The sequence below is a fragment of the Carlito syrichta genome, unplaced genomic scaffold, assembly GCF_000164805.1.
Source record: "Carlito syrichta isolate Samal-C Ts95f unplaced genomic scaffold, Tarsius_syrichta-2.0.1 Scaffold142937, whole genome shotgun sequence".
Taxonomy (NCBI): Eukaryota; Metazoa; Chordata; class Mammalia; order Primates; family Tarsiidae; genus Carlito; species Carlito syrichta.
Window position 1 is genome coordinate 295,874 of NW_007087033.1, and position 20,121 is coordinate 315,994.

General features: G+C 54.3%; 1 protein-coding gene across 2 annotated transcripts; it reads left to right on the plus strand.

Moving 5' to 3' along the window:
* Positions 1–1,912: 1,912 nt before the first annotated feature.
* DEF8 (differentially expressed in FDCP 8 homolog) lies at positions 1,913–19,840 on the plus strand. 2 transcript variants are annotated; one of them, XM_008050045.2, is made up of 12 exons: positions 1,913–1,946; positions 5,479–5,612; positions 6,630–6,727; positions 8,935–9,084; positions 10,548–10,689; positions 12,173–12,337; positions 12,954–13,081; positions 13,222–13,335; positions 14,603–14,683; positions 15,417–15,557; positions 15,685–15,794; positions 17,731–19,840. In XM_008050045.2, the coding sequence occupies exons 1-12, from the start codon at positions 1,918–1,920 to the stop codon at positions 17,831–17,833; spliced, it is 1,395 nt and encodes a 464-aa protein (XP_008048236.2). In that variant the 5' UTR covers positions 1,913–1,917; the 3' UTR covers positions 17,834–19,840. The 2 variants fall into 2 exon arrangements, with proteins under 2 accessions (XP_008048236.2, XP_008048234.1); XM_008050043.2 differs by lacking the exon at positions 1,913–1,946 and having other exon boundaries at positions 5,485–5,612; positions 8,965–9,084.
* Positions 19,841–20,121: the final 281 nt, after the last annotated feature.

The window sequence follows — 20,121 nt, forward strand, 5'->3', positions numbered from 1 at the left end:
GGAGGTGAATCTTCTCTCTTCCTTCTCTTTCTCTCTTTAATTTACTTTTTTTTTTTTTTGAGTTGGAGTCTCACTCTGTTGCCCAGACTGGAGTGAAGTGGCCGCTTCTGGCCACCGCAGCCTTGACCTGCTGGGTTCCGGCGATCCTTCTGCTCAGCCTTCCAAGTAGCTGGAATTACAGGCACATGCTACCATGTCCGGCTAATTTTTTGATTTATTGTAGAGATGAGGTCTTGCCAAGTTGCCCAGGTGGGTCTCGAACCCGTGGGCTCAGGCAATCCACTCACCTCAGCCTCCCAAAGCGCAGGATTACAGGCTGAGCCACCGAGTTTGGCTTAATTTACTTTTAAATAAACTCTTCTTTCTTAACCTTTTTGTGAGTTGCAATTCTTTGCATTTACTTGGATCTCTGGGTTCCCAGCACGGCACCTCCCTCTCCCCAGCCCTGGCAGTGCTGCCAAGCCTGCCCCTCGCCTCTCCACCCTCACCCTGTCCGTCAGAACCCCAACAGAAAGCATCATAGCACCAGGCCCTGCAGAAATCGGGTGCCTCCAAAGTCCTCCACTGAACAGCCCCATAACCTCATTGTACCTCAGTTTCTTCCTTGTAAAGTGGGACAGAGTGACCAGGAGTTCCTCCCTCATCAGCTGTTAAGACCACACAGGGCACATTTCTCTGGTGAAATCCAGCACACGAGTTTGCCGCTTGCATGGTGGCTCTGGTCCTCTTTTCCCTCAACCACTAGGGATCTAAAAAAAAAACCCCCAAGAAACCAAACCAAACAAAAAAACACCGGCTGGGTTGGGTGGCTCAGCCTGTAATCCCAGCACTTTGGGATTACAGGCTGAGGCGAGTGGATTGCTGGAGCCCGCGGGTTCGAGACCTCGTCTCTACAATAAAATAAAAATAACCGGACGTGGTAGCCCGTGCCTGTAGCTCCGGCTACTCGGAAGGCAGAGGCGAAAGGATCACGAGCCCAGCAGGTCGACGCTGGGGTGGCCTTGAGCGTGCAACTGCACTCCAACCCGGGCGAGGGAGTGAGACTGCAACTCAAAACAGAACACAACCACCATTTCGTGTGGGCTGTGGTTTGATTTAAACCAAGACTTTTGTGATTGGGCGAAGCTAGGAGATGCAGCCCGTGGCCGTACCTTCTTGAACAGCTGGGTTGAAGAGTCCCCATTTCCCGGAGGGGGACATGGGGGCCCTCAGGGGCGCGGGGACGGGCGCAGGCTCTCGGGACCCTGCGTGTCATGAGCCTCCGGACCGCAGGCGGCAGCAGCGGGCGGAGGGGCCGATACAATGTAGCAATCGCGGCGGGGCGGATACAATGTAGCGAGGGCGGCGGCGGTCAGGTGAGCGGTGGAGGGGGGCCTTGGGCGGGCGGCGGGGCTGGAGGGGAAGGAAACTGGGGGCGCCCGGCCCTCGGGGGCTCACACGGCCCACCGGGCCCGATGGCTCCGGGGGCCCCACTTCCCGACGCGCACGCTGAGCGCCCAGAGGCTGCCGAAGGCCCCGGCGGCGCCCGCGGGATTCAGACCCCGGGGCGCCCACTTTCTGGTGCTCTCCCCGCGCAGGGGGCGTTGGTTGCCTCAGTTGCCCTCCAGGCGCAGCTGCCGCTGCCCTCGCCGACCCTACGGCTTGTCGGGGTGGGTCCGTACGCCCAGGAGACCCGCGTGGCTGTGCCACCTTCTTGGAGGCTGGGTGCCGTGGGCCTCAGTTTCCCCATCTATGTAATGGGTGGGTGTGGTGGGCGAGACCTGCTCCTGTGACGTCAGGCCATTTAGAGCGAATGTGTGTGGTCATGGGAAGCCAGGAGGTACACTTCGGGGGTGGCTTGTCCCTGCAGCAGGCTGTGAACCCCCAGGTCGGCGTCAGAGGCAAACAGTCCCTAAGGGAACGGTAACCTGTCCCTCCATGCCCCTGGGTCCTGGCCTGCGTTCCAGGTATGAGCAGAGAGGACAGAATGTATTCCTCCTCCCGGGTTGGGGGGAGTCCTCAGGGCCTCCGGGCGGTGGCTGTGGTGACATTGCCACTTCCTGATGGTCATCCATTGAACAGGAGGGGAGGCCAGCGTGGGATATCCTGAGTTCCAGCCCAGTGTCCCTCAGGCCCCAGTGCCCTGGGCTTCTCCCTGAGGTTTCCTGCCATTTCTACACGGTGGCGCTCCCCCATGAGAGGGTTGGTCTCCAGGACAAGGGCTGAGGGTGGAGTGGTATGTTTCTGTCTGCCTGCCCTTCCTGCCTGTTCCTTTCTAAGGACAGTCCTGAAACCGTGTGGGGTATGGGGGCTGGCTGCTGCTCTGCTGCACCCTGTGTCCCTAAGGTCAGTGTGTGGGGACACCATCCGTCTGTCCTCACAGACAGGGAAATGCGATTCTCAACTTGGCAGGAGAGAAACTAAGGCTGAGAGGTCGATGGGCTTGACTGGCTCACCCACCCGCTGCCTCTGTGCCAGGCCAGAGACTGGCACTGATGCTCGGGAGGTGAATAAGAGACGCTTTCTTCACAGTCCAGAGGAGGAGGCTGCTGGTATGGGCAGGGCATCCCTGCCACGGCAGCTGCCTTGGCACTCTCTGGCTGTATTCAGACACCCGGCGGGTTCAGCTTCCCAGGAGGGGCTCCTGCATCCTCTGTCTCAGCCCTTTTCGGTTGGGCTGGTCACCATGGGGTGACAGTGACAGTCTCTCCACAGCAGATCTGGGCTGCTGGCCTCACTGACATATGTATGTCCTTGCATCCACCCCGGGAGGCAGGTGTTGTCCTCAGTTTATAGGCAAGAGCATGTCATCATGTAGCTCATCACTGGGAGAGCCAGAGTTTAAATTAGGACTGCCTGAGTCTTAAAAATAATAGTAACAGTGATATTGAATTGTGGTCAACAGTTACTGGGTGCTTGCTCTGTGTTGTGTTCTCAGAACTTTGTATTAACTAATTTAATCTTTCCAATAACCCTGTGTGGTAGTATTACAATCCCCATTTGAGACACGAGGGATTGGAAGCAGAGATAGGCTTATACACTGACCCAAGTTCACGCAGTTAGGAGGTGGCAGAGCTGGGATTCAAGTTGGGCCCACCCATCTTCATCACCATGAAGCATTTGGGATCTACTGTATTTTGGCTACAAGAGACAGAAACTCCCCTCTCGATGACAGTGGTGTAAGTAGGAGATTATTTCTGTCTCACTTGAATGAAGCCTAGCAGTGAGCAGCTCAGGGGCCCAGGCAGAGTCCCCTGCAATCCTGTCGCTACCCCCCTCAGTCATGGCTTTCATGGCACACCCAGTGTGGCTGCTCCGGCCCTGCCCATTGCATCTGTATCCCAGACAATGGGCAGCAGGAGGGGCTGAAGAGGTCAGCCCTGTCCTTTAAGAGCAACTCCCCGAAGTCTATGATCTTCCTTTTCAAGTCACATTGGTCAGAATCTAGTCACATTACCAGGTCTAGCTGCAGGGAGGCTGGGAAATCATGTGATAAACCAGAAAGGAGGGCCCCCTACTCAAGAGGAAGGGCTGAGTGGACACTGGGGCAACCTGATTTCTCCCGCACACTGTGGATCCCCTAAGACACTCTGGGGAGAAGGAGACGCTGGCCACGGGTGGACCCTCTGGCTCTCGCACGCCCTCCCACCTATGTGAGCTGCCCAAAGTCATCAGATAGTAAGTGAGAGGCAGACCTGGGGCCAGGTGCCTGTGTCCTGCCCAAACCTTTCTGCTTCATACAAGGCAGCCCATTAATAGGGGCTGGGTCCTGCCAGGCTAGAACTGCTTAACCCACGCTCTGTGGCACAGAGGCAGAACCGGCAGGACATGCCCCACAGGTGGTGCAAGTTTCCTGCCCAGCTGCAGAGTAGCCGCATGGGTTGGGTGAGACAATTCATTCAAATCCCAGCTCCCCACGGCCACAGCATGGCCAGGGCCGACCCCTCTGGGCTCAGTTCTCTTTAAGGGATGAGGCAGGGGAGGAGTCATAGAATTGTCTTGTAATTCTGATTATTTCAGCCTGTTACACATATAGAGAAAGCATACCCAGCACACACACTTGCTACACAACTTTAGTTATCTATTTTATTCATTTATTTATTTTGAGTCAGAGTCTCACTTTGTTGAGGCTGGAGTGCAGTGGCACACTCATGGCTACTGCAGCTTCGACGTGCTGGGCTCAGGCAATCCTTCTGTCTCAGCCTTCCAAGTAGCTGGAACTACAGACGCATGCCATCACACCTGACTTTTTTTTTTTTTTGGTTTATTATTGAGACAAGTTCTCGCCAAGTTGCCCAGGCTGGTCTTGAACCTCTGGGCTCAGGGAATCCTCTCGCCTCCACCTCTCAAAGTGCTGGAATTACAGGCATGAGCAGGTACAGGTTTAAAAAACAAAACAAAACACCTCTTTGATTTCTTAGAGCATTAGCAAACCTTACAGAGAGCTAATTTTGTGCTCAATATCTATGAACTCATGTCACCCCCACGGTGACCCATTTCCAGATGAGGAAATGGAAGCTGAGAGGCAAAGGAATGGGGCCCAGAGAGCTAAGGGGGGGGGCTGGATGCAACCTGCCTCCCTTACCATGCCAATCAAAGCCTCTTCCTCCCTGCCTGGAGCCACCAGCCCTGCATGTTATGCAGTTTGCTAAGCTCCAGAGAGGACAAGAGAAGTTGTTCCTCAGCTTCTGCTGGGTGGTGGACTGGTCACCTCCTGCCTGTTACCTGGGATCCTAAGGCCTGGAGCCACAGGACTGGCTGGGGTTATATCACGCACCTGGATTGGAACCAGGCCCAAGGACAGCCTGGGTGCGTTTTGGTGGCTTCTCCATGTGCCAGCAGTTAATTTTCCCAAGAACCCCTACTCCCAGGGCAGGGAGAAGGTGAGTCCTGCCCAAGGTCACTCACAGGTGCCAGAGCAGGAATGGGCCCTGGCACTGTCCCAGGTGTCCTACCCGGAGCCTTCTGACAGGGACCCTGTGGTTTCAGGTGCCCTGATGGGAAAGGAGTACCTTGGTTGGGGGCCAGGAAGGAGGTACCCATTTCCAGGAGGTGTGTCTCCTGAGAGTAGGCAACAGCCAGACAGGGTTGAGTGGGAGGCTGATGTGAGACCCAGCCAGGAGGCTGCCGGGCAGACCTAGGGCCAGAGCCCCATCAGGGAGGCAGGGAGCTTGGGGGTCATCCCATTTGGCTGGGCACTTTGGAGAGGCCATGTGCCCTCCCAGCTCTTCTTGTCCCTGCGTGATGAGGGTGAGTGGACACTAGCACTACTGGGGGATTTCCCGAGGGCATCCAGCAGTGGGACCTGGGCAAGGTCGCTGAGGTGTTTTGTGGAGGGGCTGAAGATCCAGGCTGTGGTGTGCCCATGTCCCAGCCAGGCCCTCCAGGGAGGTGAAAGAGGCTGGCTGAGGCCTTGAAACCCCAGGGGACTTGGGGAAGGGGATGGTCCCAGGTGAGCTGGGGACCTGGGCACTCATTCCAGCCCTACCCTGTCCCCAGGTGGGATGCTATGGAATATGATGAGAAGTTGGCCCGGTTCCGGCAGGCCCACCTCAACCCCTTCAACAAGCAGCCTGGGCCGAGGCAGCATGAGCAAGGGTCTGGGGAGGAGGCCCCGGACGTCGCTTCTGAAGGTGGGTGCTGGCGGAGTGGAAACTGTGAGGGATCTAAACCCTCAGGTCACTCCTTCTTCCTGCTGTTTCCCACCTGCTCTATGGTTGCTTCTGTCTTTCGCCTAGACTGAGCGCTCCTGAGGTCAGGGGTTTGTGCCTGACCCATTACTACTGTATCCTGGGGCCCAGCACACAGTAGGTGCTCAGGGAACACTTGCTGGGTAAAATCTGAGCAGAGATCTGGTGGGGGAGAAGTTAGTGGATAGAATGCCCTCTGGGGATGGGATGGCATGATCGCCAAAACTGCAGGTAAGGTCAGCAGGGCATGCTTGTGGCCTGGACAGCTGCAGAGGTGGCCTGGAATCCTCACAGAGGTCCATGAATTTCGTTGTGCAGGCATCCAGTGGTTTTTCTTCAACCCATATATTTATACATGAGGTGTCTGCCTTAGAAGTGAGGATGTTTCGGGTTTTTTTTTTTTTTTTTTGAGTTGGAGTCTCACTGTGCCACCCAGACTGGAGTGGAGTGACACGCTCGCAGCCACCGCAGCATCGACCTGCTGGGCTCTGGTGATCCTTCGGCCTCAGCCTTCCAAGTAGCCGGAACTACAGGCACACACTACCACGCCTGGCTAATTATTTTTATTTTTATTGTAGAGATGAGGTCTCGCCAAGTTGCCTGGGTGGGTCTCGAACCCGCGGGCTCAGGCAATCTACTTGCCTCGGCTTCCCAAAGTACTGGGATTACAGGCTGAGCCACCAAGCCCGGCCTAAGAAGTGAGGATGTTTCTACGAGGCCATCTTGGCTTCCTGGCCCTGTTGAGCACCCTTTCACCTCCTCTTTGAACCTCTTTCCTGTCTGCTCCTTCGCAGATGTGAACTGGCAGAAGTGCAGGTCTGAGTGGTACCCAGTTTCCCCAGTGCCTCCTTTCTATGGGCTCCCCTCCCGCCCCTGACCATCCCAGCTCCTCCCTAGGGAATGTAGAGCAGGAGCAGAAACTGACATTTCTCTGTGGCCCTCCACACCTTCTCCCCCCAGAGGCCCCACCTGAGCTGCCCCCCGAGGAGCCAGAGTTTCGCTGCACTGAGCGCGTGATGGATCTTGGCCTGTCTGAGGACCACTTCTCTCGCCCTGTGGTAAGATCTGGGGTCTGGGAGGGGAGAGTGACTGACTGAGCCCCTGAGGTATGAGGGGCTGGTGGTTTCCTTGTCCCTTCCTCCCACAGGCAGGGCCATGTCCTCTCTGACACTGGCCCATGGGCTGGAGGGCAGTCTTCCCCCATTGTCAGATTCTGTAGCCCCCACCTTAGCCAAGGCTCCTGGGCCTTGAATTTGAGGCCTACATGACACCCCTGACCCCCACGCTCAAGCCTGTGTGAGGGCAGGTAGAGACAGGTTGGGAATAGGGTTCGGGAGGCTGGGGCTGCTCCCATCCCAAACTGCAGGTTCTCCTGAGGCAGATGTGAGAGGTGGTCCATCTGGGGTCCTCAGGGGTCCTGAGACATGTCATGGGGGGCAGGGGGAAGCCCCCTGCCTGCCTCTCACCACCTGCTCGGCACCACGGGACCATTCTTGTTTGTTCTGTATTTTGTTTTGAAGGAAAAAAATGCAGGGGGATCTAATGTTTAAAAAAACAAGTTTGAGCCGGGTGTGGTGGATCCAGCCTGTAATCCTAGCACTTTGGGAGACCAAGGTAAGAGAATTGCCTGAACCCAGGGTTCGAGACCAGCCTGGGCAACTTGGTGAGACCTCATCTCTACAATAAATAAAACAAATTAGCCAGACGTGGTAGCATAGGCCTATAGTTCCAGCTACTGAAAGGCTGAGGTGAAAGGATCACCTGCACCCAGCAGGCAGAGGCTACAGTGGCCTTGAGTGTGCCACTGTACTCCAGCCTGGGGGATGGAGTGATTCCGACTCAAAATAATAATAATAATAATAATAAGCCAGAATCCCCCCATTCTCATTCACTTTCATTTTGAATGTGGTTTTAATGCTTTGCCCATAACTGACATATGTTTTTATACTTTTTTTTTTGAGTTGGAGTTTCACTCCATTGCCTAGGCTAGAGTACGGTAGCATGCTCACAGCCTCCGCAGTGTTGACCTGCTGGGCTCTGGTGATCCTTCCGCCTCAGCCTTCCCAGTAGCCAGAACTACAGGCATGCACTACCATGCTCGGCTAATTTTTTTATTTATTGTAGAGATGAAGTCTTGCCAAGTTGCCCAGCCTGCTCTTGAACCCATCGGCTCAGGTAATCCTCTCATCTCAGCCTCCCAAAGTGCTGGGATTATAGGCTGAGCCACTGAGCCCAGCCTGTTTTGTATATTATAACATTTTGAGCACTTCCTTTGGCCACAGACTGAGCTGCAAGGGAGAAGTTGGGGGGGGGGGGAAGATGCCATCTCCTCTATGCCTGGGTCTCTCAGAGCCCAGCAGCCTGGAGGATGAGGATGGTTCCTGAGGGCGGGGTCAGCCCCAGTCCCAGCTCAGACCGGGTCCTGTCTTTCCCAGTGGCAGCAGAGTGCTCTGATCTGGGAGCTTGCTGGGCCCTGAGCCCCTGGGTCAGGGTGGGGGGAAAGTAGCATTAAGTTCTGGGGCTGGCACTTGCTGGCATCTGCCTGGGCTTGGCAGTTAAGCTGGAGGCTGCTGGCTTTCCATAATGGTGAGTGCCATTTCCCTAGCTCTCCTCCAAGAGGAAGCTCTTCAGAAATCAGTTAAATGACATAACCACAAAAGCAATTGGACTTCTCTTTTTGGGGAGGGGGTTGGAGTTTCACTCTGTTGCCCAGGCTGGAGTGCAGTGGCACACTCGCAGCTACTGCACCCTTGACCTGCTGGGTTCAGGTGATCTTTCTGTCTCAGCCTTCCAAGTAGCTGGAACTACAGGCATGTGCCACCACGCCCAGCTAATTTCTTGATTTAATGTAGAGATGAGGTCTCGCCAAGTTGCCTGGGCTGGTCTTGAACCCATGAGCTCAGGCAGTCCTCTTACCTTGGCTTCCCAAAGTGCTGGTATTATAGGCGTGGGCCACCTTGCCCGGCCTAGCAACTGGACTTCTAAAAGAAGGAAGTTGTCTTTTGAAAAGCAGTCTTCAAACATTAGATCTTCACAGGCCCATGGTAGACAGGTCCAGCCAGGGGCAGGTGCATGGGATGAGTCCTAACCATGCTGACAGCTCTCCTGGGTCTGGAGCAAGTCCTCAACCCCCACTGGGCTTCAGTTTCTTTATCTGGGTGAGGGACCACTGAGGTCTACCTTGGCCTGTCTCTAGGGATGGGTCTAGCCTTAATAGGGAGAGCCTGCAGGGTGGGCGTCTGACTGTACCACCCTGCCCGGGCAGGGTCTGTTCCTGGCCTCTGACATCCAGCAGCTGCAGCAGGCCATTGAGGAGTGCAAGCAGGTGATTCTAGAGCTGCCTGAGCAGTCGGAGAAGCAGAAAGATGCCGTAGTGAGGCTCATCCACCTCCGGCTGAAGCTCCAGGAGCTGAAGGTGGGTGCTGGCCTGCCCCACCATGGGAAACCCAGAGCCAAGGGCAGGATTTGGGGAGGCAGAAAGCCCTGGGGCAGCCTCTGGCTCCCTCCCAGGTGGTGAGCCTCTCACATCTCTGAGGGGCTGAGGCAGATCGGGGCCCAGACAGTGGGGAAAGATGGGCCTTACCCCATGTACAGATTTCCCCAAAAGACCCTCTTGGTTGCAAAGAAATCTGAACTTATGCAGCTTAAGCCAAAAAAAAGAGTACTTGCTTGGTGACTTAAAGTGTCAGAATGGGGCCCAGACAGGCAGGGGAAAGATGGGCTTCATCCTATGTGAGATTTCCTCAAAAGACCCTCTTGGCTGCAAGGGATAGAAACCCGACCTTATGCAGCTTAAACCAAAAAGAAGTACTTGCTTGGTGACCTAAAGATCTTCCAACATGAGGAATCCTGTTATCTTTCAGCTCTGCTTTCTGAGCTTGATCCATTTTCATGTAGGCTCTCCCTGTGTGGTGGCAGAGCTGGCCCTGCAATTGCACTTTTCCTTCTAGAAACTGGGCGTCCTGTGCAGCTGAGAGAAGCCTTTTCTTTGTGGTTATAGCAAGAGCCTCAGGCCTAACTTTTACTGGCCAGTCCTGGGCCCACTCCTGGCCCAATGACAATGACCAGTTGGCTAGTTCAGGATCATGTGCCCTCCCCTGGCCCAATGATAGTAACCGATTGGCTAGTTCTGGGTCATGTGGCCACCCACTGAAGCAAGTGAGTAGGGTAAGTTTTACCCTGAACCACTGACCTAGTAGGAGGGGTGGTGTCCTGACAGTGACCGCACAAGAAGGTGATGGATCCCAAACCACAGATGTCCATGATGCAGTCCTGCAGTCCGTGTGTTCTTTGGTTTGTCTCCCATTGTGTCCCCTCTATTGACTCATGAGTTTCTGGGAATCTAGAAAGTGGCATATTCACTAGGAAATAGGTGAGTCTTTAGTGTAAAGATACTCCAAATATGGTGGCTTAAAGAAGATAGATGTGCAATTTTCCTCATGTGAAAGCCTCATAGGTGGTCCAGGACCCATAAGCAGCCAGTGGTGTTGGGGACCTCGGGTCACCCTTTTTTATTGCTCTTCCTTCCCTGGGAGACCTAATATAGCCCTGCGCCATATCTTCTGAGTCTGCACCTAACCAGCAGAAAGGAGGGAGGGCAGAGTGGCCACATCATCCTTGCCACACACCTGTGGCTCCCGTGTAGTCACATGCTGCAAGGGAAGCTGGGAAGGGTAGGGTATCATTTTGGTGGTCTGTGCCCGACTGATCATTGTCCTGCTGCAAAAAGGAGAAGGGCCAGGGTGGGGGTGTGGAATTGTGCTGAAACTCACAATCTGCTATAATCAGTGCCTGGAAGAAATAAGTTGAGGGGCTTGTGTGGAGGAAAGGACCTGCAGCCCAGCTCACCCATGACCCTTCCCTGACCCCTCCCCTCAGGACCCCAATGAGGATGAGCCCAACATCCGAGTCCTCCTAGAGCACCGCTTCTACAAGGAGAAGAGCAAGAGTGTCAAGCAGACCTGTGACAAGTGCAACACCCTCATCTGGGGGCTCATTCAGACCTGGTATACCTGCACAGGTGGGCTGAGGCCCGACCCATTCCTGCTGGACCAGTGGCCCGGGGCCTCAGGGTGGGGCAGAGATGTCAAATCCCTGCTCCCACATTGGGGTCACATTCAGGTGAATTCTCTGCAGGGTACTCAGTTACCGAGTCCTGCTGTGGCTGGAGGTGCAAGGAATGCGAGCGACCAAAGCATCTGCCCGGCTGGGCTCACATACTGATCTGAGTTGTCCAGTATGATGACCACTTGCCACATGTGGCTATTCAGATTTAAGTTAAAATGAATTATATGTAATTTTCTTCAGTGGTACTACCCATGTGAGACACTGAGGTTCTGGATGAGAAATTAAACTAGTAAATGATGTGGTATGTCAGACAGACATAGTACAGTGAAGAAAAACAGGGAAAGGGAATGGTGCATGTTATGGGTGGAGTACGTACAACTCTAGGGCAGAATGAAAAGGCATCATGTGACGGTTAAGCAAAAACTTGAAGCTCGAGGAGCAAGCCAGGAGTTTATCCAGAGAGAAATGTTCAGGTGGGGGGAGCCATGCATGCAAAGGCCCTGTGGTTGGTGCATGTCCAGCGTCTTCAAGGAGGAGCAGAGAGCCATGTGGCTGGAGCTCTATGTCTGGGGGAGGTGGGCTCCGGTGGCCAGGACTTTTCTGTGAATGCAGTAGGAGCCACAAGTGGGTACTGGACACACTTAGACTGTAACAGGATCACTCTGGCTGCTGATTGAGCAGGGACTGAAGAGGGAGTTGAGTGAAAAAGGGAGGAAGTAGCACTCTGGGGTGAGGCAGTGGAGTGAGAAGTAGCTAAGTTCAGTGTTACCTGAAGATTTAGAAACGGAGTATAAGAGATAAGTAAGTGGTCCAGCTGAGGGTGGTGGCTCATGTTATAATCTCAATGCTTTGAGAGGCCAAGGTGGGAGGATCACTTGAGGCCAGGAGTTCAAGGCCAATCTGGACACCATAGCAAGACTCCCGTCTCTACAAAAATTTAAAAAATTAGCCAGGTGTGGTGGTGTGCACTTGTAGTCCCAGCTCCTCAGGAGGCTGAGGTGGATCGTTTGAGCCCAGGAGTTCGAGGCTGCCACTTCACTCCAGCCTGGGCGACAGAGTGAGATCCTGACTCAAAATTAAGAAAGATGTCAGGATGACTCATGATGTTTAAAAGAGGGAGCCAGTGAAGCCTGAGATGGAAAGCTGAAGGGTTGGGATAGAAGGCTGGGAATTCCACTTGTTCCGTTTGGACAGGTTGGGTCTGATGGGTGGAATGGCAGGTTGGCCTGGCATGTGTAAGTCTGGAGTGGCGAGACAAGAGACCACCCTTGGGCCAGGCTCAGGGGACAGGGACAAGAGGATCTTTAAGGCTAACTGCCAAGAGGTCTCAGATTGATCTGGGCCTTGGAGCGGAGTCCATGGGGCAGCTGAAGGTCAGCCTGAGCTGTAAGATGTGCCCTCTCCACTTCTAAGAGGTGTGCTTCCCTCCGCCCCAGGGTGTTATTACCGCTGTCACAGCAAGTGCTTGAACCTCATCTCCAAGCCCTGCGTGAGCTCCAAAGTCAGCCACCAAGCCGAGTATGAGCTGAGCATCTGCCCTGAGACAGGGTTGGACAGCCAGGATTACCGCTGTGCCGAGTGCCGGGCACCCATCTCTCTGCGTGAGTCGGGGGGAGAGGACAGGGTGAGGGAGCCATTTTGGGCAGGGGAGCCGGGGTACATGCGTGCTGAGAAAGCTGTGTGGGCCAGAAAGCTGAGTGAGGACCTGGGGGCGGGCTCTCTCATCCTTGGGAAATGGCAAGGGCTGTTATTGGCTTTGGTTTTTCACTTCCCGCTTAAGCAGACTATGGTTCCAGCTGTTTTGTGACTCGCCCGGGTCACCAGGGAGTGCCTACAGGGTTGGAACCTAACTTCAGCCTCCCTGTTGGCCCATTGTCACAGAAAGCCCATATAGACGGGACTAGGAAAACATCGCACGGTCACCATGCCCATGCCACCTGTCAGCCTTCTTTCTAGAGTAACTAATGTTAAGTCATGGGGTTCCTTCAGCATCCTTGGGGGGGGTCCTGTTCCATTGTACTGAGAGAACAGGGCCGTGAGATGCTGGGATGGCCTGAGGTCTCATGGCTGAGGAGAGGATAAATCAGTTCTGGGGGGAGACTTTGGCCCAGGTGGCTCCTTCCCTGAGAGCTGTGGGCAAGGGAGGATGCCCACTAGGCATGGAAGTTGGGCAGGCTGAGAGAGGCAGGACCTTCATGGCCATTCTGCCCCCCACAGGGGGTGTGCCCAGTGAGGCCAGACAGTGTGACTACACTGGCCAGTACTATTGCAGCCACTGCCACTGGAATGACTTGGCTGTCATCCCTGCGCGTGTCGTGCACAACTGGGACTTCGAGCCTCGCAAGGTAGGGGCTGGAAGGCAGGGCGGTGGCACTGGGGAGGGAGGGCAGAAAGGAGCTAGCGGGGTGACGGCAGGCCAACAGGCCTGGGTGGGGAGCGTGATGCCCCCAGGGTGGTGCTGGAGCTGCCACTCCACCGCATGCAGGTGTCTCGCTGCAGCATGCGCTACCTGGCACTGATGGTGTCTCGGCCCGTGCTCAGACTCCGGGAGATCAACCCGCTGCTGTTCACCTACGTGGAGGAGCTGGTGGAGATCCGGGTGAGGCTGGGGGTCCAGAAAGTGGGAGGTGGGGTTCTGCATGGGTTGAGCTCTGGGGCTGGGCCAGCCATCCTCGCCCCTGGGTGCTGTGGGGGCCACAGGAAGTTCTGAGCAGAGGAGAGAGGTCACTGGCTTAGGTGAGCAGGGACTCTCGGCTGTCCTTTGGATTGAAGGTGATAGGGCCACGTCCAGTAGCAATCTGATGCTAGATATGAAGGCAATTTTAAATTTTCTAGTAGCCACATTAAAAAGTAACAAAGAAATGGTGAAGTTAATTTTAATAATATGCTATGATTGGGTGTGTAGCTCATACCTGTAATCCTTGCACTTCGGGAGGCCGAAGCAGGAGGATTGCTTGAGCCTGGGAGTTTGAGACCAGTCTGGGCAACATAGTGACACCTCATCTCTATGAAAAATAAAAAAAAAAACTGGGTCTGGCTGGAAGATCACCTGAGCCCAGGAGGTCAAGTCTGCCTCAGCCATGATTGTGCCCCTATACTCTAGCCTGTATCTATACTCAAAAACAAAACAAAAAAAATCCCATAAAAATCTATATACAAAATTTTGGGGGTATTCTATGTTCTTTTTTGTGCTGTGTCTTTGATCCCATTGTGTATTCTACACTTACAGCCATCTCGTTTCAGACCAGCTACTCTCAGATACTCAGTAGCTATGTGTGGTTGTCAGCCACTCTCAGCCAGAAGTGAGGGAGGAGGTAGGGTGGGAGCTAGGGCAGACAGGAGTGAGGGCAGACAGGAGTTACAGTCCATGTGAGAGGAGACAGTGTCTCCCACAAGGTGGAGAAAAGGAGTCAGGTTCTATCTTACGGTGGAGGAGACTGAGGCAGCAAGTTGAATTGCCAAGGCCACAGGGGCTGAGGAGGGATCTGGAATTTTTCTGGTGTTTGGCTCAGCGTGTCTGTCAGATGTGGCCCTGTGCTGCCCCTGAGGCTGCTGAGTACTGTACAGGTGGTGTCACACCCCGTGGGGCTGGGTGGGGCTGGAGGGAATGGAGGATTCCAATGAACCCCACGGTCCTGCCAGCTCAGAAGCTGTGATCTGGGCTTGAGCATGCCTGGAGCACCCAGATGTGGGACCGTCCTGGGATACCATTCCCTACTGCCTACTGTCACCCAGTGTGTGAGGTGAGATGCCCTGTGAGCAGGACCCCCATGAAGTCCGCTCAGGGCCAGCCCGGCAGCCATGTAGATGTGGCCCCAGTACCAGCCCATGTGTTGGTTGAGGATGTCTTTTTCCCTTGTCCACAGAAGCTGCGCCAGGACATCCTGCTCATGAAGCCGTACTTCATAACTTGCAAGGAAGCCATGGAGGCTCGTTTGCTGCTGCAGGTCAGACCACCAGGAGGACTGGCTCCAGATGGGAAACACAGAGCCATGTCTTTCCAGATTGCTTGATAGTTTGTATATGTAAAGCCTTTACCAAAGGGTCTCCCAGTCTCTGCCCCAAGGAACAAAGCAAATAGGTATTCCCCTCATGAAAATATGCTCTGATTACTTGTTTGGGGAGCTCTGAGATGAGAAAATATCATCTCTGGGCCTTCCTGTGTATCTCATGGGGGTGGACCCAGCTCAGCCCTCCTCAGGCAGGTTGGCCACAAAACACATTCAAGGTTCCCCTATTTATTAGTTCAGCAGATAGTCAGACACGGTTCTAGATTTTGAGGAGCAGTGAGCAAAACCAGCAGCATCCCTGCCCCTAGAGACTGCCCTAGAAAAGCAGGATGTCAGCCTGGTGAGCCCTGCGGGTGAGATAAAGCAGGGAAGGGGTGTGGATATAGGGGTGCAGGATGTCTGTGCAGTGCTAAATGGGCGGGGTGGTGAGGCGTAGGGGGTCGGGGCCGTGTCAGGGAGTGGGGGCTCCAGGTCAGAAATGTGGCCCTGCTGCTATCCTTCCCCACCAGCTTCTGGGGCTCCCAGATTTTGTTCGTGGGGCCCAGACACAGACACCGTCTCAAGCTCATTTCTACATGAGCACCCCTGGACCCTGGCAGTGGGAGCAGCCATTGGAGGGCAGTGGGAGCCCTTGCCAGTGCCTGGGGTCACGGCTGCTGGGACTTGGCAGCTCCAGGATCGGCAGCATTTTGTGGAGAACGACGAGATGTACTCCATCCAGGACCTTCTGGACGTGCACGCTGGCCGGCTTGGCTGCTCACTCACCGAGACCCACACACTCTTCGCCAAGCACATCAAGCTGGACTGTGAGGTGGGCTTTGACTGCGGGCCACTCTCCCCTGACCTAGCCCTGAGGGGGGATTGGCAGGGGAGGCAGTCCAGCCACTGTGTCCCTGGCCTTGGCCTGCCACACCCAATCCCTACACTGTTCCCCCCAGCGGTGTCAGGCCAAGGGCTTCGTGTGTGAGCTCTGCAGAGAGGGTGACGTGCTGTTCCCGTTTGACAGCCACACGTCTGTGTGCACCGACTGCTCAGCTGTCTTCCACAGGTGGGTGTGGCTTGGGCCCTGAATGCAGTCCAGGTGCCCTCTGACTGGGGGGGGAGGGCTCTCCACTGCTGCAGGTGTGGCTGGTCCTGTGAGAGTCGGCACTACGGCCCGAGGGGGGAGATAGACAGGCATTTGGATCTTTGCTGCTGATTTTCAAAGCCCTTTGCTAACCTTGAGATGTGCAGTTAGGCTCTGATGTCTGTGGCTAAATTAAAAGTTCCCTTACGAGTGGCATCTGTGGGGCTGGGAGGGGCTGCTACCTCCCAGATCCATCCTGCACTAGCTCCTGAAGCCCCAGCTTGGCCCCAGAATTGTTCACAGCATCCGAACTACTTTCTTTCTCCATCAGGACTGAAGTCGTTCTTTCAGGGTTTGTATAGGCTAGAGGTTCCCAAACTTTCTAGTTTCTGGCATCCTTTAGTGTTATCTAGTCATTTTTTTCAAAGTGTCCTAGGCCAAAAGAAATGCCTAACACTTTCATTTATTAAGTGCTTACATTCATTTCTTTATTTTTTTCCTAGCCACTAGACCACCAGGAAAATGTGCTTATGTTCAAACAACTTTATAAATATTTATATCCTAAAGGTTTAGTGGTTGTATGGAAACATAATACGTACAAATTCGAAGAAAAATATTTTAATTTCATTCTTCAACAAGCATGATTACTTCCTAATGATACACAATGTATGCACCATCTGGACCCACCCTGTTTCTGCCCACTGATTTTGCTTGGCATTTGTTGTTTTTTTTATTTTTACTTTTATTTTTATTTTTTATTTTTTGAGTTGGGGGTCTCACTCTGTCACCCAGACTGGAGTGCAGTGGCCGCTCCCGGCCACCACAGCCTCAACCTGCTGGGCTCCAGTGATCCTTCTGTCTCAGCCTTCCAAGTAGCTGGAACTACAGGCGTGCGTGACCACGCCCGGCCAATTTTTTGATTTATTGTAGAGATGAGGTCTTGCCAAGTTGCCCAGGCAGGTCTCGAACCTGCAGACTCAGGCAATCCATTCACCTCGGCCTCCCAAAGCGAGGGATTACAGGCTGAGCCACTGAGCCCGGCATTTGTTGTTTATTATAGCAACTGCTGAAATCTCAGCTCTGCAGAGCTACAGTGTCATAGAAGGGACTGTGGCAAAAACTAACATTGAAACTGAACTCCCTTGAGCTAGTAGTTTGTTCATTGTCTGACAGATAGATGCCAAATATAGCTGTGTTCTCTTAACATTGTTTTTTTGAGTCAGGGTCTTGCTCTGTTGCCCAGGCTGGAGAGCAGTGGCACAACCATGGCTCACTGCAACCTCAACCTCCTGAGTTCAGGTGATCCTTTCACCTCAGCCTCCCAAGTAGCTGGGACTACAGTTGCCTGCCACCACACCCAGCTAATTTTTTTATTTTTCATAGAGATGAGGTCTCACTATGTTGCCCAGGCTGGTCTTGAACTCCTGGGCTCAAGCAATCCTCTTGCCTTGGCCTCCCAAAGTGTTGGGATTACAGGCATGAGCCACCACAGCTGGCCTGATCTCTTAAAACTTAAACTAGGCTGGGAGGCTATGCCTCTGCTGCAGTGCACTAGGGTGCCTTGAGACACAGTTTGGGAAGTGAGAGGAGGCTAGGCACATGGGGCTAGGAACAGGTGGGGATCATAACCAAGAGCTCCGAGCCGAGGCTGAGGGTGACTGCCTGGCTCAGTGCTTCAGCTGTATGACCTGGGACCTGCATAGTTAAGGGACAGTGGATGGTGAGGACCCCTAGGGAGGCCCCATCACCACACTGGGTAAGTGCTCACCACACGGGCTTCTTGGTCACTTCTGGGTGCAGAGTCACCTTGCCCTTCGGTAGGATCTATAGAGGGGATACTGGGAGCTGACTCAGGACACTTGTGGGGATTCAGGGAAGGACTTTATGTGCAGAGAGCCCCAACCTGTTCCTGTCCCAGGGACTGCTACTACGACAACTCAACCACGTGCCCCAAGTGTGCCCGGCTTAGCCTTCGGAAGCAGTCACTCTTCCAGGAGCCAGGTTCCGACATGGACGCCTAGGGCTGAGGAAGCGCCGGGCACCCTGCCAGCATCGCCAGTGTCAAGTTGTTCGCTCTGCTCTAGAGACCCCTGGGATGCGGCTCCTGGACCTTCCACCCCTGCTGGGATGGAGGGGGTGGGCAGTGCCCACAAAGACAGTCGTCCCTAGGTGCTGGCTGGGACTCTGGTGGCTGCACCTAGCTGTTACCTGGATATGCTGCTGGGAGGGGTCATGATGTGGCCCACGCCTGTCTCCCACAAGGGCAAGAGTGGGGAGGATGTCTTCCCTCCCCCATGACACAGCCCTCCATGCCCTGGGCCAAGGCGTCTGGGACTGGAGATGCCATGGCTTCTGTCCTGGTGATCTTGGAAATTCACCAGGCCAAGACCCCCAGAGGGCTTCAGAGGAAGGGTAAGACTCGAAGATGTTGGCTGCACAAACCCAGCCCAGCCGAGATTCACCTGCAATGGACGGCATGGGTTCCACCTGGAGTCTCCATCCTCTTCAGTTACTGTCTCTTTGGGACTTGCCTCTGCCCCGGCCTCCGGAAGTTCTTCTGAGTCCTCATGAGGTGGTCAGTCCAGCAGGGTTACCCGTTCTTTCTGTACAACAGGGAGGGAAGGGGCTGTGGAGCTTTCCCTGCTGGGCTCACCTGCTGCTGCTGCCTCAGTCCTGCCCACCTTGCTCCAGGCTGGAGGCTGTGGGTCCTGCCCAAAGACAATATCCCAGTTTCCAGGTGTGGAGCAGGGACTGTGGTCCTGGGGGAGGTTCCAGTTTGGGCAACGGGATCCATTACAGTAGACCTGGGTGGCATTTCTTGGTACCAGATTTGCCTGTGGAGCTCTGTCTTGCTGCCTGTGGAGACCTCTGAATGGCTCAGAAATGACCTGCCAGGGCCTTTTGTTTGGGAGCCTGAGGTCAAGAGCTGGGAGTATTTGCTCAAAGGAGCTCTAGGCATGAAGCCTAGAGCCCATGAGGAAGACTGCGGCATGGAGGTGGGAGGTCCCCCACTCTACATGTCAAAGGGCTCCCTGGACAGCAGGGGAGACCTACAGCTCTTCGGTGAGGGGCACACTTGTCCTCCGAGTTTGCACTTTACAGAACCTGCGGATGAGGGAGGCTTCAGGAGGGAATGTTTCAGGACATGCCTTCCTAGTCTTTTGCCCCTGGAAAGTGGGGGCACCTGCATCAGCCTTTCTTCTCACCTGGACTGTGCCTGGCTAGCACACACATGGGCTAAGCACAGGGAATGTAGCTGCTTGGTTGTCTGTCACCCTTAAACAGGAAGCCCAAGAGGAGACACCTCAGCCTGCAGAAAGGTCAGCGAAGCTCACTGGCTCACTTGAGGTGGGTGAAGCTAGTATCGTCATTTCCTTGCCCCTCTGCACCATCTGGAAGGGGATGGTGTTGTCTTACCCACACAGCAACTTTAGGCAAGGCCCTTGCTGTCTGTTCTGTCTCAGTGTCCCCATCTGGAACATGGGGATAGTGGTGTTGACCTACCTCAGGTGAGAAGGGCACTGTTGAGGTCCCTAAGAGTAATGTGAGGTTGGCTCCACATGGGGTCCCTGAGCTGCTTCCCTCTTCCTTGGGGTTGAAGATGAGGTGAAAGGCCAAGTGCTCTGTCTACACCCCTAAATACACACATTTCTCATGACTGCATCACAGTTCTGTCATATGGACATTGGCCATTACATCTCTTGTGTAATCAACATGACGCTATTCCAGTTACAGAAAATCTATGCTGGCATTTATTGGACAAAGGGTTGGGCCCTTCTGAAACCTCCTACCCAACATCTCTTCCCCACCTGCCCCTTCTGGATGACAAGGTCTTTAAACAGAGTTACGCGTGAGCCTTTCTGCAAGTCCACAGCACAGTAGGAAGAGCCCAGAAACCTGTGTACACAGCCAGCACCTATGGAAGAGCACACCCAGGGGTGGCCCCACAGCAGGGGACTAGGCTGACCTGAGGGATGCCCAGTTGTCACAATGCTGCTGCCACTGTCTCATTAAATGTGTGTCCTCTAGACTGGTGTGTGTGGTGAGTTGGGGACAAAGCGTGTTGACATACAAGCCAACTGTAGTTTTAGAAAAAATTCGTAACTTTCCCTGTCCAGTGGGGCTGAGTGTAATCTGGTTTGGGGTGAAGTAACATTTCCTGATTGGTTGCAGAAGCACATACAAGGTTGGCATCAGACAGACCTAGGCCTGAGTCAGCTCTGTCACAACATACTGGGAAGTTATACAATTTCTTTCAGCCTTCATTTCTTCTGTAAGATGGGTGGCAACACGGACTTCCTGGGATTGC

What these genes read in the sequence shown, in the direction of transcription:
- DEF8 (XM_008050045.2), top strand. Translation starts at nt 1,918, where the DNA reads ATGCCCCTGGGTCCTGGCCTGCGTTCCAG. An exon ending in GGGACTTCGAGCCTCGCAAG is followed by an intron (nt 13,082 to 13,221) that starts GTAGGGGCTGGA and finishes CACCGCATGCAG; the next exon opens with GTGTCTCGCTGCAGCATGCG. An exon ending in ACATCAAGCTGGACTGTGAG is followed by an intron (nt 15,558 to 15,684) that starts GTGGGCTTTGAC and finishes TGTTCCCCCCAG; the next exon opens with CGGTGTCAGGCCAAGGGCTT.